General features: G+C 41.7%; 1 protein-coding gene across 3 annotated transcripts in view; it reads left to right on the forward strand.

Annotated features, from left to right (window-relative positions):
* The window catches only part of nfatc3a (nuclear factor of activated T cells 3a), a 67,627-nt gene that overhangs the window by 32,287 nt on the left and 19,190 nt on the right, over positions 1–16,150 (forward strand). For all 3 annotated transcript variants that reach the window (XM_031314394.2, XM_035999337.1, XM_031314393.2), the window contains exons 4-6: positions 10,325–10,524; positions 11,030–11,202; positions 11,701–11,841. In XM_031314394.2, the coding sequence (XP_031170254.1) occupies positions 10,325–10,524; positions 11,030–11,202; positions 11,701–11,841 (514 nt within the window). The remainder of the gene's footprint in view (positions 1–10,324; positions 10,525–11,029; positions 11,203–11,700; positions 11,842–16,150) is intronic.

A 16,150-nucleotide genomic window follows, 5' to 3' on the forward strand; every position in this document is an offset into this window, starting at 1 on the left:
ACAATTTTGGTGGGCAAAATTAACAAGGAGCTTTTCTTTCTTATGATGGCAAACATGGGTATATAGTGAGAGGTCTAAAAAACAGATTAGTTGTTGATACTCAAACAACTTGCTCTTTCTACAGATTGTAATTCTACGAGCTTTCATTCACCTTGGTTCTTGACTCTGGTAGTGTGATGTCACCATATGAAGGCATAGATGCCATCTGGATATGGTGATGACTTTCTTTTGTGGCCACCCTGCTGCCTAGATTAATGCACCGCTGAGCTGCTGTGTCACAGAAAAACAAGATAATATTTGAAGCTGTAGTGCTGGTCTAGTTTACATATGTTAAAGTTCTAAAACATGTTGTGTTGTTCTGTTAGTGTGTATGAGGAGGAAGAGTAAGTATGATGTTTTCTCCATGGTGTCTTAATCCCTAAATTCTATTATTATTTTTCATTAGGTTGGACAAAACACTATTTGTATCAGGCAGAATCAGGGCTGTGTCTGTTGTTTGTGTCTGGATACATTTCATTTCTTCATCCACATCTTCATCGCCTGTTTGAAGTCTGCAAACTAGGTTTTCTTGACTCAGACGTTTGTGTTTTGGGACAGTACAATACCAATTTAGTGCAGAAAGAGCCCACAGTGACAGTTTGTATACATACTTCCCGAAAAAATGGAGGGTGAAGTGCATGTGATGGTAGCCAATAGACAAATTCTGAAACTAAGATCTATTCTTTGAAACATCTTCACATTTCTCAGGTGGTTAGAAAGCTTAAGGGCAGTTCTGTGGCATGTCACCAGGTGTCCTCCTGTGCTAAATGCCCTCTATGAAAGTGCTCTGGTAGCTGCAGTGCTCAAAGTCTTTTTCAGTTTACCAGTTTTCTCAGGTTCTCAGTTTACTTAATGGATGGCCACATCGTTGTAAAACTCTGTGCAGCTACCATTGCATTGAATCAATTGCATTTCTGTCAAAGAAAGCAACTGTTGGGCCTGTGGGTCCTTCTTGGACCCACACACCCCTTGCTTCTGCCTGTGTAGTGTTCCTGGTCTTGAAGAGTCAAGAGGGTCATATTGGATGGATCTTATTAGTCCTGTCAGGAAACCTTTGGTTGCACTTTGAAGCTCAAATCACTCCGCTTTAGCAGGTGGAGTACTGGCTTGAAGTACTGTCTCACAGAACAAAATCTGTACCTGACAAGGCATGTGTCTCTATTCTGCCATGTAGGGACCAATACTTGGTTTTCCTGTGTTCGGCCAACTATTAACTTTCACCTTTACGTGGGAGGCCCAACAGGTGTTTCACTGATCAGATTGTGGTCAAGCAAACTGTGGAGCTACTGGCTTTTTGTTTTCGTGCTCTGTTTGTGGCCAAGTTTTGAAACTCTAAATTCTGTAAAAGTAACTTTAAATTTCACCTGTAAAATGTTCTATTTTTAAACTGTAAAAAAGAAAAATGTAATAGCTTAGCATCAAAACAAAACAGAATTTACTGTATATAACAGTGACAATTAGACAGTCACGGGGTTCTTACATGCCATATCTGTCTCACACGCACGCACGAAGATTGGTTTTCAAAATTGACACTTTCTGGGAGAAGGAAATAATCCAGTTTCTATTAGTTTATGTTTGGGCATCTACTAGCTTGAGTATCAGGGCAGTTAGTTATACCTCAGCCATACCTCTCACTCAGTGGCTCTCATCCAGATTTCTCAGGGAGAATGGTCTTGTGAATTTTTCAGCACGTCTGTGTAGAATTTAATGGCTCAGTTGAGGAGCAGTTTTAGGTCAGTGATTTCTAACCTGTGGTTTTGGGCCCCAGACACAGGATGTAGGAGCTGTTAAGAAGCGTAACCACAGAAAATAAGCGGCAAATGAGCCACTGAGGAGATCCTTTCAGAGCTCAAGTCATAATGATATATAAATACATTTATTATTATACTCCAACAAGCTGATGTTGTAAACGGTAGTGTGTGTGTGTATGTGTGTGTGTGTGTGTGTGTGTGTTTGTGTGTGCGTGCGTGCGTGCGTGCGTGCGTGCGTGCGTGCGTGCGTGCGTGCGTTTGTATACTCAACTTTGAAAGCAATATAGTATAGTGTGTGTGGTACATTATGTTAAGCGGTTGTGCCTTTGAATTCTGTCATAGTAACTTGTGCTCTGACATGAGACTGCAGTGTGTTGGGAGTTTGACTGCTAGCACCAACAAGAAAGACGTGAGGGTGTTGACCAGCTGTTGATCAGTGATCTAAAGAGAGATGGGAAATAAAGCTTTGGCTGGCAATGGTCACAGCTGTCAGCTGTTTTTTTCTGTCTGTGTACGGTAGCCAGACAAACAAAGACCGCAAACTATGACAGTGTTTACATTCAATTGTTTTGACGGACATGTTTCATAGCTCTGGGTTCTGTGAGGAATGCTGTGTATTCCTATGCACAGACTGACATTAAGGGCTACTGGGATTGGTACTAGCCACAGTGAAGCTTTGTTAAAGCCCACCAGTCTTGTGGGTTTCATATCCATTAGAACAATTACCACTTCTTCACGTATAAAGCACAATAAAATAGGAAACATGTAACAAAAATCCCCCCCCCCCCTCCTAATCCATAATGTCTTTCAAGAAAGACATTATTTACAAAATAAAGATACATTTGGAGAATGAACATTGTTCCACTATACAATATACAATAATATGGTTTATACAATATACATTCTACACAGCTGAAAACAAGCATTGAAATAATTGTACAGTTTGCAGGCTGGCTACATTTGTGCCTGGCTGACTGGCTGTTTTAGCCATTCCTCTGGGGCTAGCTGCAGACCATAATCGGTACACCTGTTGCTAGGAGACATATAAGTCCAAAGCCTCTCTGGCTTGCTGAGGTATCCTTGTGCGTATTTAAACAGCTTAATTGAGTGCTGCTGCACCCACACAAATATAAGGAGCCCCTCTGGTATTACCTGCTGTTAGCATTGAGGCAGGCAGACACAACAGAAAAAGGCGGTCGGATAAAGTGAAGAAACAGTCACACCTATGCATACAGTACACCACACACAAACAAATGAGTACACCCCACACACTACGTAGGGCTGTGCTTTATTAGAACACAAGTCTTAAAAAACAGACAGTTGGAAAACAAATGATTTCCATCTTTACACCTGTAGCAAAAGTAAATCTATTTGAAGCTGTGTTGTCTGGTAACAAGGATTTAAAAGAGAATATGACAGAAGCTGTCCAAGACAGCCTTGTATTTCCACTGGCTTGGATGCATTAGATGATTTTGATCCCAGCACTTGAATGCATGGCCATGAGCCCATTGCTGTCTATCTCTGTCTCTGACATTCAATCTCACATTTTCAGTGTCTTTTAACCCCTGTTATTCTTGCCATCTCTCTCTACCTCTGCCTTACCTGCTTTCTTCCTTCTTCTTACTTGCCCTCTTGCCTTGCCACTTACCTTGACAGGTCTCTCTCTCACTCTGCTGACTCTCTCAATAGACTGGCTGCCATAATGGGGAGATACACAGACAACAATGCAGAGCCATGCGGTTTGCACTGTGTGAACTGGCTGGAGCTAGTGCTGCTTTGCCCCAGAGCTGTATTTGATGTAAACATGTTGGAAGCTTGGCTCTCATTTGTTGTAATCAGGCTTAGCACACAGCGAGAAAACAGTCACTGAGAGGGGGAGAGACAGAGAGGTGTGTCTGTGAAAAAGAGAGAGTGAGGGAGAGTGGGGGAGGATAGGATGGGAATAAGAGGAATTGAGCTTGGACCAGTCTAGCAAGGCCATATACAGCCCTCATGCAGTATACAGTGAATGCTCCTGTGTGTGTGTGTGTGTGTGTGTGTGTGTGTGTGTGTGTGTGTGTGTGTGTGCGCGCGTGTGCGCGCGTGTGTGTATTGACCTTGTTTAAACAAACAGTCAACCGGCCCCCTGGCTCTCTCTGCCCTCCCCAGTGTGCTGGGCAAACAGCAAGCCTGTGTGAGGTGCGCTGTGTGTGTGTGTGTGTGTGTGTGTGTGTGTGTGTGTGTGTGTGTGTGTGTGTGTTTGTGTGTGTGTGCTGCGCGTGCGTGTGCCTGTGTCCATAGATCCCTGCTCGTGGTGCCACAGTGCCACAGTAGGGAAACCACTGCCAGATAAAATGGGCCCACTCGTGACCTTGACCACCATTGCTCCTGTTTTTACATCTGTTGCACACACATGCTAGCCAGACAAACGCAAACACACATGCACACCCCCGCACACACACACACACACACACACACACACACACACACACACACACACACACACACACACACACACACACACACACACAAACAAACGCAAACAAACAAACAAACAAACACACATCACAAACCTTTTAAAAGACTACACTTTACACCACAGTTAGTGTTCTTAAATTCACACACACACACACACACACACACACACACACACACCATCTCCAACACAAGCGCTTCAGGGCTGTAGTTTACATCAACGTGAGTGTACGTAGCTGCTCACACACACACACACACACACACACACACACACACACACACACACACACACACAAAGTCTCACCATGGCAACAGTGGAGCAACACAGGGAAACAACTTGGCAGGTCAGGCGCTCGCTGTGTGAGAAAGTGTCGAGTTACGGCAGAGGTAGGTGAGAGTCGAGGACAGGGACGGAGAAGAGAGTGACAAAGGGAAAAGAAGTAGGAAGAGATGAACGTAGGAAGGCAAGTTAGGATAGGACAGGGTGGAAGGAGGAAAGATAAAGAAAGGAGGAAAAATAAAAAACAGAGAAGAGAGGATTAAATGAGAAAAGGATAGACACAGAAAATGAATGGAAGGAGCAATGCTTGGAGGTAGTTGTTGAGAGAGAGGAGTGTTTTGCTCCAGGGAGCAGGTGATGTGCTCCTTCTTAGCTTTGCCCATGTATATATCCCATTATCAAAATTCTTAGAGCCCAAATCAGCCTTCAAAACCGCCGTCATTTTTATATTTTAAACAAAAATTAAGTTAACTGAAGAAGGCTGTCAGTGCCGCTACGCATGGGTTGCTTCTCCCAATGTCTTTTAAATTTTCTATCATGAAATAGCCAGTAAAATAAAGGCTTTTTAAGTAATTTTGAAGAAGAGTGCCTTGGATTTTTTCTTTTTCTCTACAAAAATTAAGTTAGATGTTAAAACACTGGCTGGGTGCCTGTTTATGTGTGTACTGTATGCAGTGATGGGAGATGTTTTTCCCCTCAGCTTGCTAGCCTTATTACTGGATCAGTGGAACAGATGAAGGCCAAAAATAAGTGGAGACTTTATTTAGTGGGAGCTGAGTATGTAACCGTATCCAGTGGTTTTATTTTAGGGGAGGGAATTCATCCTAAATTTGATCCACAGTCAAAAGCAGCAGTGGCAGCCGTAAGTTAGTTACAGGCTTCAACGAGCACTGGCCCAGGGACATGTGACTGGCTTTAATGTCAGTGTGGTTTAATATAAGAAGTGATCTCTATCAGGCCTCATTATTTCAGCTGGGCTGCACTCTGGACAGGCAGAAAGGTGAGGAGTTAAAAGTGCAGAGACCACCCTCCTGTGGTATTTCACACTCAAGCTTAGATTTAGGGGGTGGTGGAGGGGGTGACTCAGGAATGTGAAACAAGTCAAGAGTGTCAGTCGTCTGTGTCGTGGAGAAGCCTCCTCCGCCAGGACCATGGTACTATCCATGTGTGCTTGTTTACATGTCCCGCTGTTTGCAGGTGGTGCTTTACCCATTTTCTGAACTGAAGGTGCAAATAGGCCCCTGTAGCGTGCTTGGACTGCAAAGTTTTAATACATTAAAACTTTGCAGTCCAAGTACTTCTTGGAGCACTTCAGGATGTAAAACATAGTGTCCAGGCTAGAAAGCGAATTACATTGATTTGAGAATTTGGGATCAATTAAAATCAATGAATATTGTACTATGGTATTAAAAAACTAGTATGAACAATCTCCGACCTGCTCTGACATGTTTCTTTTCCCATTCAGCTTCCACTCCCACACAATGTACCAGTACCATGTGCTGAGCCCTTGTTGCTAAAGATAATGTTATTCTCTGAACCTGCTTCGTGTTGTAAGGCTTACATGTGCTTAATCACTGTTGACTGAATCAGTTTTGTTACTTTTTACAGTTTACGTTTATAAGCCGCTCTATTTTCTTTCCAATTACCTAAAATGAATCACATTGAACAGAATAGAGGGAAAACCAAACAGAAAACAGTTGTGTCTATAGTACCAGTTGTGACCGTAGCAGAGTGAATGAATCACCCTGGCTGTGTGTGGTATGTTTCTGTTTGGCCAGTACTGTTGATTCACTTTGACTGCTGAACTGAGCCTTTTCTTTTTGGCCCTCTAATCAGGTTTTCCTGGTTGATTATTTGATTTGGAAAGAATTCCCTGGCCTGCTAAGTGTGTGTTTGTCAACACTCTGGCTCCACACCAAATCCCTCATGTGCAGAGACGGAGAAATAGAGAAAATACAAGAGGGCACAGAGAGAGGCAGAGATGAAAGGAGCAAATGGAAGGAAAGAAAAAAAAAATGAGGGACCTTTTTGTTTCTAGTAACAGTTTGTGGTGTTGGTGGGTAGAACTGACAAACTAAAAAAAAAAAAAAAAAATCTTGGACAGCTTTTGCTTTATTTAAAGCAACACTGCGGAACTTTTGATATTATTGCGATTGCAATGCGCCCCTACAGTTTCAGAGTGCAGATCACCTTTACACCGCTGTCATAAATATAGACTGCTGTACAACTTTGCTAACACAGCCAAACATCAAGCAAGTGCAACAAAACAAGACATAGCAAGCCGGCTAATATTACTTTCAAGTCCAACAGCATGATGGTCAGCTTTTATTTCGCAAAGCTCTCGCCAACGACTAAAAGCCAGTCCGAGTTGTCCAACGGCAGCACGGTCACTCTCTCCTTTTCTCTTTTTAGTCCTGGTCCCGTTGCCCGCTCGCCCTGCTCCAGCTCTGGCACGAGACCGCTGCCACCGCATCCCCACCAGCATTCATTTTTTCCCATAAACTATGATCCAGTGGATAGTGCCATAAAGCTGGATAGTGCCATAAAGCTGGATAGTGCTGTAAAGCTACATAATGCGAGGCATTCGGGGCGCGCACTAGGAATAACAGAGGCACCATTCTCCCTGTTACAAGTCAGAGTAGCATCACAATGATTTTGAAGTTATTTTATGGTAAAAGAGTTACATAATGTCCCTTTAACACAATGTTAAACATGTTTTACCTCAACAATTTCAGGTTCTCTAATACAAAAAACCCTGGTATCACATTGACACTGGTGTTCAAAAACTGCCAATGTACTTTTAACTTCTAGGGCTGATTTTTTTTCTGTGCTTTTTGTTGTGTTCTTATTTACACCCATGAAGCGGTTACAGATTTTTTTCTACTTCCGTCTTTCCTTTCTCACAGATACATTCCTCCAGACACTGTTAACTCATTTTATGCTGTCTGGAACACACATGGTGCTGCGAATAAACATGCCCTGATTTATTGACACACACACACACACACACACACACACACACACACACACACACACATGCAATGTGCACTACAGGCATGCACACAGACACATGCCCACACATACACACACGTGCCTGTGCTGACTTCCACAGTGTGCAGACATGATCATAAAACAAGCAACACAACCCACAAGACTGTTGATTCCTGTGACTCCATGTTTCTTTGAATCCAGAATAATGGTGTCATTTATAGCCATGGATCCATTCAGACCGGGGTGCATAATTACCTGTTACTAGCAAGATTTGTACTTTCATGTGGCTCTTAAGATCTAATGTGGTTTTCAAGGATGAACCCATTACTGGTTATTATAGGGGCCTCATGCTGTTTCTTGCAACTTCCTTCCGAATACATTTCACGTGCATCATACAGCAGTTTGGATCCAGTTTGACAAGTGAGGAATTTATCTCACTCTATGCTGTAGCTGTCAGTTCACGTTTAGAAGTTTGAGTTCAGAAATATATGCTGTTTGGAGTGAGGAGGAATCTGCCTTCTCTGGTCATCATCCCTGTGGTTAGTGTCCCAGGAATTTCATTCTTCCGCCTGCAGCACCCTCTGCTTTACAAGAACCAACAGCCAAGCTTACTGTATGTACAAAGCACAGAGACACACCCCAAAACAACGTGAATTACTGATCTGTTTAGTCATTCACTCTAATTCAGACATGCCTCCATCACTGAGCACTTAAACAACACATGGAGGATGTGGTGAAGGAGCATCCACTTACCTTTGGGCGGGGAGTTTTTGCTTCAAAACAACGTCTTGTGGTTGGAAATTAGAAATTTAAAAGCCTAAAAAAACTCAACATTTGGGAAAGGAATCACTGATTTATTGGTACCGATAAACAAACATTTCCCTATGTAATTATGCATGACTATAACTGCCACTTCCTTTTGAAAATACAACAATGCTTTCCACAGACTTTTAGTGAAGTGGAAGTTGAAGAGATATTGTGAAAGGCAACCTAAAGTCTTATTGTGTTTACTTGCTAGAAGCAGGTTTTCCCATGTATTACTTTCAATTCAGCCCTGTCTTGGGAACCAATGGGTCTTTATTGAGCTCAGTAGCACAACCCTCTTAAGATACAAGGTTTTCTTACTCAGCTAAGAACAGTGAATCATTATTCAGATTTAAGCTCCGGCTCCCTGCCTGTCTAGTATCTGCCTCTGGAGGCTTGTCCTCTCACATAACCCGCTGTAAACACAGCATATTTCAGTTTTTCCACAGCTCAGTTCAACAAAAGTGCCCCCATACCTTAACTTCTTTCACCACAGGGGACCATCTCAGAAGTAGCACCTGAGAGAGAAAAGAGGGGGAGACGTAACACTGCGCAAAGGCTACCAGTAAATCCAATGACAGCAGTTCCCATGAACACCAATTCCACTATAGATTCCAATACACCTTTGACCAATGCTGGACATAAGCTGTGTTTAATAATCCTGCTGCAAACCATTATAGTTTGAAAATTGGCTTCAGAGAAAACCAAGCAGGCATTTCTTTGGTAGTCCTTGCTCACTGTTTTTCTGAGGTACATAGGTTTCCAAGGCCTGATTTTGACCAATTCATTCCTTTTTATTTTAGCTGGTTTTGGAACAGCACATGACAAACCCCAAGCTACACCCACTTTCTCTCCTTCCACCTACCACACTTTTGTACCAAACATTGACACAGCAGTGTGTGACACAAACCTGCAGGGAGGGAAGGGTCAGCAGCCAGCTGTGGTGGGGTTGAGGCTTGGCAGTTCCTGGGGTGAAACAGCAATGAATGGCCTTGTTCTTTTCTGTTAAACTCAATGGGCTGCCCTCCATCTGAGCTGGAGGTATGGACTGGGAGGGCAGTATGGTGGTAGTGTAGATGTGCAGGGGAGGGGAGGAGGGGGATGCCATTTTGCCGTCACACAGTCTGCCAAGTACAACATTACAACAGTGGTGGGATTGTGTGGCCTGTGTGTTTGTTCTGTTCCTCTGCGGAGGAAAGGTCCTGCTCTCCTTTCCATCTTCCCCTTGTCTCTCCCTGATACGCAACACTTTTCCTTCATCCAACATCTCACCTGTCTGAGTGGAAACCGGGGTGCCAGCACTCAGGGACTAATGGAGAGGGCAGCTGCTAGTCTAGGTGCACCATTGCCAACCAGGTTGGCACGCATGAACCACTGGATTTGAGAAAGGCTGTTGACATTTTTACTGCCATTTTTTTTTTTTTCAAGCCGCAGTGTAACCATTAAAAGACTTTTTATATGCACGAGACCTCACAGAATGACATGAAGATCGTCTGAATGATGCTTTTGTATAATTTGTCGTCCATTTTTTTAATTGATATGATGATTTAGTACACCAGCTATTTGTTCTTCTCATAATCTCTTAAAGCTAACTCTGTTCTCTTACTTTTTTTTATTTGTGGTAACCACTGTAAATACATTATGACTTTTATTTGGTCTTGGAATGATTGACCAGACCAGATGGTGATGTTTTTTTTGGAGGTAACAGTGTCCTGCACAGAATCCTGTTAACAGGGAGGCGTGGAGGGGAAAAAAGTTATAAGTCTATTAGTTGAAAACATCAGTGTCAAACTGGTTGGAGGCCAAAGCGCCAGATGAAACTCCAATGGCCCTGCCAGTAATATCACAACACCCTCGACCTGACATTTAGATTGCCTCCAAAAAAGGTGGCCTTCTAAACACAGTGGAAATGAAGACTGTTCCTTTGTTCACACCTCTCATCCGGACTCCAAGAACTCATATATGTTATTATTCTGTTTTTCTATCTCTCTCTGTCGTGTCTCAGCTCATTGGCTACAGTGAGAAGCCCATCAACCTGCAGATGTTCATCGGAACAGCAGACGACCGGTACTTGAGGCCGCACGCCTTCTACCAGGTGCACCGGATCACTGGGAAAACCGTAGCCACAGCCAGCCAAGAAATTGTAGTCTCCAGCACCAAAGTTCTTGAAATTCCTCTCCTGCCTGAAAACAACATGTCAGCCAGGTAGGTGTCTGAAGCACTTCAGGGTTACATTACTCAGTTATGAGTTAGGAGCTTACCACCATGAAGGAAGCGATGAAAAAATAACCACGTTTATCGGTTGTGAGATCTTCCAAAGGAAATTTAATAGATTTTCTTAATTTAGACTAACAGGAGAGTCGGGCACAGAGGGAAAATCTTTCTCATGGAGCAGAGAAGCACACTTTATTCAAATATGTATGATTCTTCATCACCTGAATGGTTATGTTTATATAAGGTCTGGTTTCATTTATATTGGAATTCATAGGAAGGGATTTGGTAGGGATTTTCTCATTTACAGTTGTAATAAATCATATTCACAGGCATTTTTATTTTGTGATTCAACACTTAATTTGCCTCTCATTGCCAATCCCCTGCTGGGCTTGTGGTTGGTTTTATCACTCCCAGGCCTTCGCTACTTATGCATGTCTTAGTGATTGCCATCCCGGTGGTGCCGTATGGGGCCAACTATTTTTCACCTACTTTGCAGTATCGACTGTGCTGGCATCCTTAAGCTGCGGAACTCAGACATTGAGCTGCGGAAGGGGGAGACGGATATAGGAAGAAAGAACACGCGAGTCCGTGTGGTGTTCCGCGTGCACATCCCTCAATCCAACGGGAAGGTGCTGTCGCTGCAGGCTACCTCTATTCCTGTGGAGTGCTGTGAGTGTTAACTTCCCAGCCAGTCTCACACACGTGCACAAACAGCCAAACATATTCATTCAGAAAACCACACACACACACACACACACACACACACACACACACACACACACAAACCTTTCCACACACTTCTTTATTGGCAAGCTTGCAGTCTGGTTGACTTGAGATGTTGATTTGCTCTCATTGAAAGTCACTTTAGATAAGAACGTCTGATAAATGTTAAAAATGTAAATGTGCTCAGTTCTGTCTGTGACATTACCATAGTTCTGCAACAAATACTACCTTTTTTTGTTGAGGTTGTCAGAGAGGAGTTTATACTAATCTGTGACAATTTTTTAATTAAACTGCATTATGTTATAAGGTGCTCCTGTTAATTTGTCAGATTATATTAAAGTACATCCATAGTCCACACGTATAAATAGACTGCAGCGTGAATGAACACAGCTCAGCAAATGATCACCCTCTTTCTCTTCTGAACCCCCGCTTTGTCTCTCCCAGCCCAGCGTTCGGCTCAGGAGCTGCCCCAGGTTGAGAAATCCAGCCTGACCAGCTGCCTGGTCAGCGGGGGAGAAGAGATGGTCATCACCGGCTCCAACTTCTTCCCAGAGTCCAAAGTCATCTTCCTGGAGAAAGGCCCTGGTAAGTGTTATGTCTTCACAGCAGCGTACCCTTGACCCACCTCTGCAGAAACAGCTTGTGCCAATTAAGTGTGTAAAAAATCACGTTTCATGGTTGCCTTACAGATTTGATCAGAGAGGCCACCGCGACTAAAACACGAGACGTGTCATTCGTGTGGTCTGTTGGACACAAATATTCTTTAGTGGCAAAAAAAAAAACTAACTTTGAGTTGTTTTGTAGATCTTGCAAATGTAGATCTTGCGGAAGTCAGCAGAAGGTTTTTAAGATGTTATAGTAGTCATGGCTGATACGTGTCTGCAGGGATGTGAAAATGACATTTATCATTAGCTTAGCCTCAACAAGTCCTCTATTCCCACAGGGAATTTTTTTCAAATGCAGAACAGATTTATGTCTGCTAGTAATGCTGTCTATCAATTAGGCATGAGGCAATACACCGTATATCCCAATACAACCGTCACATTGCCGTATTTTCACAATATGTTCATTACAATATTAATACACTCATACTCTCTTGTAGCAAACACTACAGTCAGTGTTTAGATTTTCTTTTCTTTTTTAAATATCAAGATCACACCACTGAAGTATCAATGGTGCTCATAAGTTTATGAACCCATGCTAAAGTTGACTCAAAAGAGGAATAAAAAAATAATCTTTTGGAAATTGATCTTAATGCCTTAATTTAAAAAACTGGGAAAAATCCAACCTTTAAGGACACCAATTTTCTTTGTGAATGAATAATGTATCGTAAATAAATAAATGTTCTTCCTTAAAATACAGGGGGCATAAGTAAGTACACCCCTATGTTAAATTCCCATAGAGGCAGGCAGATCTTTATTTTTAAAGGCCAGTTACTTAATGGATCCAGGATACTATGCATCCTGATAAAGTTCCCTTGGCCTTTGGAATTAAAATAGCCCCACATCATCACATACCCTTCACCATACCTAGAGATTGGCATGGTTTTATTTCAGTTAACCTAATAGCTGGTTTGAAAATCTGCCTGCCTCTATGGGAATTTAACATAGGGGTGTACTTACTTATGCCCCCTGTATTTTAAGGAAGAACATTTATTTATTTACGATACATTATTCATTCACAAAGAAAATTGGTGTCCTTAAAGGTTGGATTTTTCCTAATTTTTCTAATTAAGGCATTAAGATAAATTTCCAAAAGATGATTTTTTTATTCCTCTTTTTAGTCAACTTTAGCATGGGTTCATAAACTTATGAGCACCACTGTATTACACAAAAATAAAAAGTTACAACCTTTTGTACATCATACATGCTTACTCAAACAATCATAAAGAAAATGAAAATGTTTTAATTAGTTTATGTGACAAGAGAGTAATAATTTACAGAAAAATATATATATATGTATAAAATCCAATATACATAGTGAAGGTAGGCAAGATTTTTTTTTTTATGCCATTGCTATCCAAAAAACACTCACAGACACATGCTTAACAGGACAGGCCAATATGGTCATTAAATATGCTAATTTAATACTGAAATACACAAACTAAAATGAGTATTTGATATACGAGAAAAAAAATACACTGTAACTGCTATTATACCTGTTTAACAAATGCCTCAGCTAAAGAGATTACTTAGTTAAACTCCCTGTGCTGATTACCCTGTTTCTTTAAGTCACCAGTCTTTCTTGGCCTTATCATATTTTTCTCTTTTGTACATCACTCCGTAATCAAAACACATGTAATAGCTGTTCCCTGGGATGGAAATTTTAAATGGATAACATTCGTTGAGCCAGTCTCTGCCTGCCTGAGGTAGCTTTGTGATGTAGAACAACAGAATCAAGTTCACACATGGCAGAAAGTGGAGCGGTGTTGTTTTTGTGAGTGAGAGCCATTCTCTAAGATTTTCTAGGGGAAAAAAGCAGCGCAGTGGAATGTCTTTAGCTCTTTCAGGTGTACCAGGTGAAGCATGGCATAGAAAAGTAGCACGTTTAAAACAACTCACTGATGGTCAAGTCTTTATAGCACTGCAGCAAGTGGAAAGCTTTGAGAGGTGCACCTTGGGTAGGGAGGAAAGCTGGGCCCCAATGGTGCACGAAGGCAGCAGACTGTAGAGAAGACAGAAAGAATATGAAAGGGGGAGGGGAAGATGATGTTGATTAGGTTTGTGTAAATGATCCCCCCTCATCATGGCTAATCCTCCTGCTTTAGTGCAGAAAGGCACTGATTGGAGTAAGTATAGGAATGGAAGAAAAGAAAGAAATAGAGGCAGTGACAGATATTTTTCCACCATCTCTCATAATTGAAAGACAACAGTAGATTTATGAGGAACTGGAGAGACTGACCTATTGTTGCTAGTACACAGAGATTATGGGATGGCACTATAAATGACTTTACTATATACAGAAACAGAGATCCGAGCATTTGTTGTGATGCCAGATCCTATTTTAAAGCAGATAAATGTCAAACTGTTATGAAATAGTTTAGGTTTGCTATCTCTTAGTATGCATAGTGTTGGTGTGATTCCTGTTTTTTTTTGTTACATTATTGTAAACTTTACTTGGGTCTTTAGAGTTTTTCTCATGGCAAGTGGATAAAATGCTGAAAGCCTACTAACTGAAAGGCCTTTACAAGAAAAAAAATACTGTTTCATAATCAGCGATAGATGTCTGTTTTCTTTACTTTCTCTTGTTGTTTTTTTTGTCTGTAAAGTCTGTACTTAAAACCAAGATTAGTATTTCTGAGTTACTAGACTTAATCAAAGTTAAAAATAAGTCCATAATTGGCGCAAGTATTTGAACTTTACAAGGATGAGTGTTTATACAGTATAAAGAAGGATATAACACTGACTGCCCTGAATAGCAGTTAATACAGCATGTGTACTCTGTAGTCACCGTGTTGTTTCTATTGTAAAAGCCAAACACCCGTGGGCTTTTACAAAGATGTTGCAATATAAACAGTAATCCCTTTTATTTTTTATTTTTGTTCGATCTTCCGGCACAATGGGGGCACATTCTTTTCCCCTCTGACTGGGGGTGCGTAGGGTGTCTGAATGATCCAAGTCATTGTCTTAGCATGGTATGAGGTTCCTGTTGCTGCTTGTTGTCTGACAGAGCATGTGGGGCCCTTGCTCCTGCATGTTGAATGTCAACAAGCTGCCCTGCAATAATGCACTGCTGTCAGCTGCAAAGTCTTTCAAGGTGATTTGCTCATTGGAAAAGACATACTCTATAGCTCTACCTTCACAACAGAGAGAGAGTCTCTTTGGGGGTTATGACTGGCTAATGTGCCAGTGGATTACTACGACTAAGGATGATGTTAGGGTGAGATCAGATCAGGTAAAACACCTACTTAAAGCTACAGTAGAGTGTGGATTTTGGTAGAAAGCTGAATAATCTTAATGTTACAAGGCTTACAGTTGAGTGCTTACTTTGTTAGAATCTACATATAGGCTACTCCTCTCTGCAGACATGTTGCAGATGCCTGACAGTGGTATTTGGGGGAATCCTTTGGGTTTTGAGGAAGAGGCCATGCAGGTGCAAAGTATAATTGCACCATGTGAGCACCATGAAACAGGCAACTGCAAATGAACTTGATCGCGCTGAGAGACTATACAGCACTAACTTAGTTGTCAGAGTTTTTATTCTTTTCGATGCTGCGATGACTGTGATTCTTCCGCGGAGAGCCTGTCAGTGTTTTCACCCCAACTGCTTCCCTTCAAGCAGCTGCCCTTAAGATGTCTGGCCAAATAATTAGATCCCTCGTAGGAAAACTGGAAAGGATGTTTTCTAGCCAGAAACCTGGCAGTGTGTAAAGGCATTTGAAAATAAATACAATTATTCCACTGCTCTCTCCATAATTTTAACCAGGCAAGACAAACAGCAGGATATTTGGACATTTGATTACTATTTAATAGCTGCAAGGATTTTCTCCATGGGGCCTCTGGGCCTTCACAAATTACATCATTTTGATGTCTCTTGGTTCTCCAGGACAAATTGAAATTGTGTGCTTTTCTGATGCCTCGTGTGGTTCTTAAGCCCCGTCTGTTTGAGAAAGCACTGTTCACTGACATCATCTTTAGGAAAATAGAAAATAGAGAACAAGAGCTACTCCAGATGAGGAAAGTTACTTTGAAAAACAGTCATCAGTGATTATGTGTGGCCTGGGTTTATTACTGCTTCTGTTTTAGTAATCAGGGCTGAATATATTCATTTTAATTTCCTGTCCATTTGTTGTTTTTATGCCTATTTAAACTACATATTTTGAGGTTACTTGTACGAATAATAGCAGTTGTTGCGTTTGTCGGAAAAAAGGGGTTTTCTGATTTACTGGTCTGTC

This window comes from Sander lucioperca, chromosome 3 (genome assembly GCF_008315115.2).
Source record: "Sander lucioperca isolate FBNREF2018 chromosome 3, SLUC_FBN_1.2, whole genome shotgun sequence".
In the NCBI taxonomy this organism is placed as follows: domain Eukaryota; kingdom Metazoa; phylum Chordata; class Actinopteri; order Perciformes; family Percidae; genus Sander; species Sander lucioperca.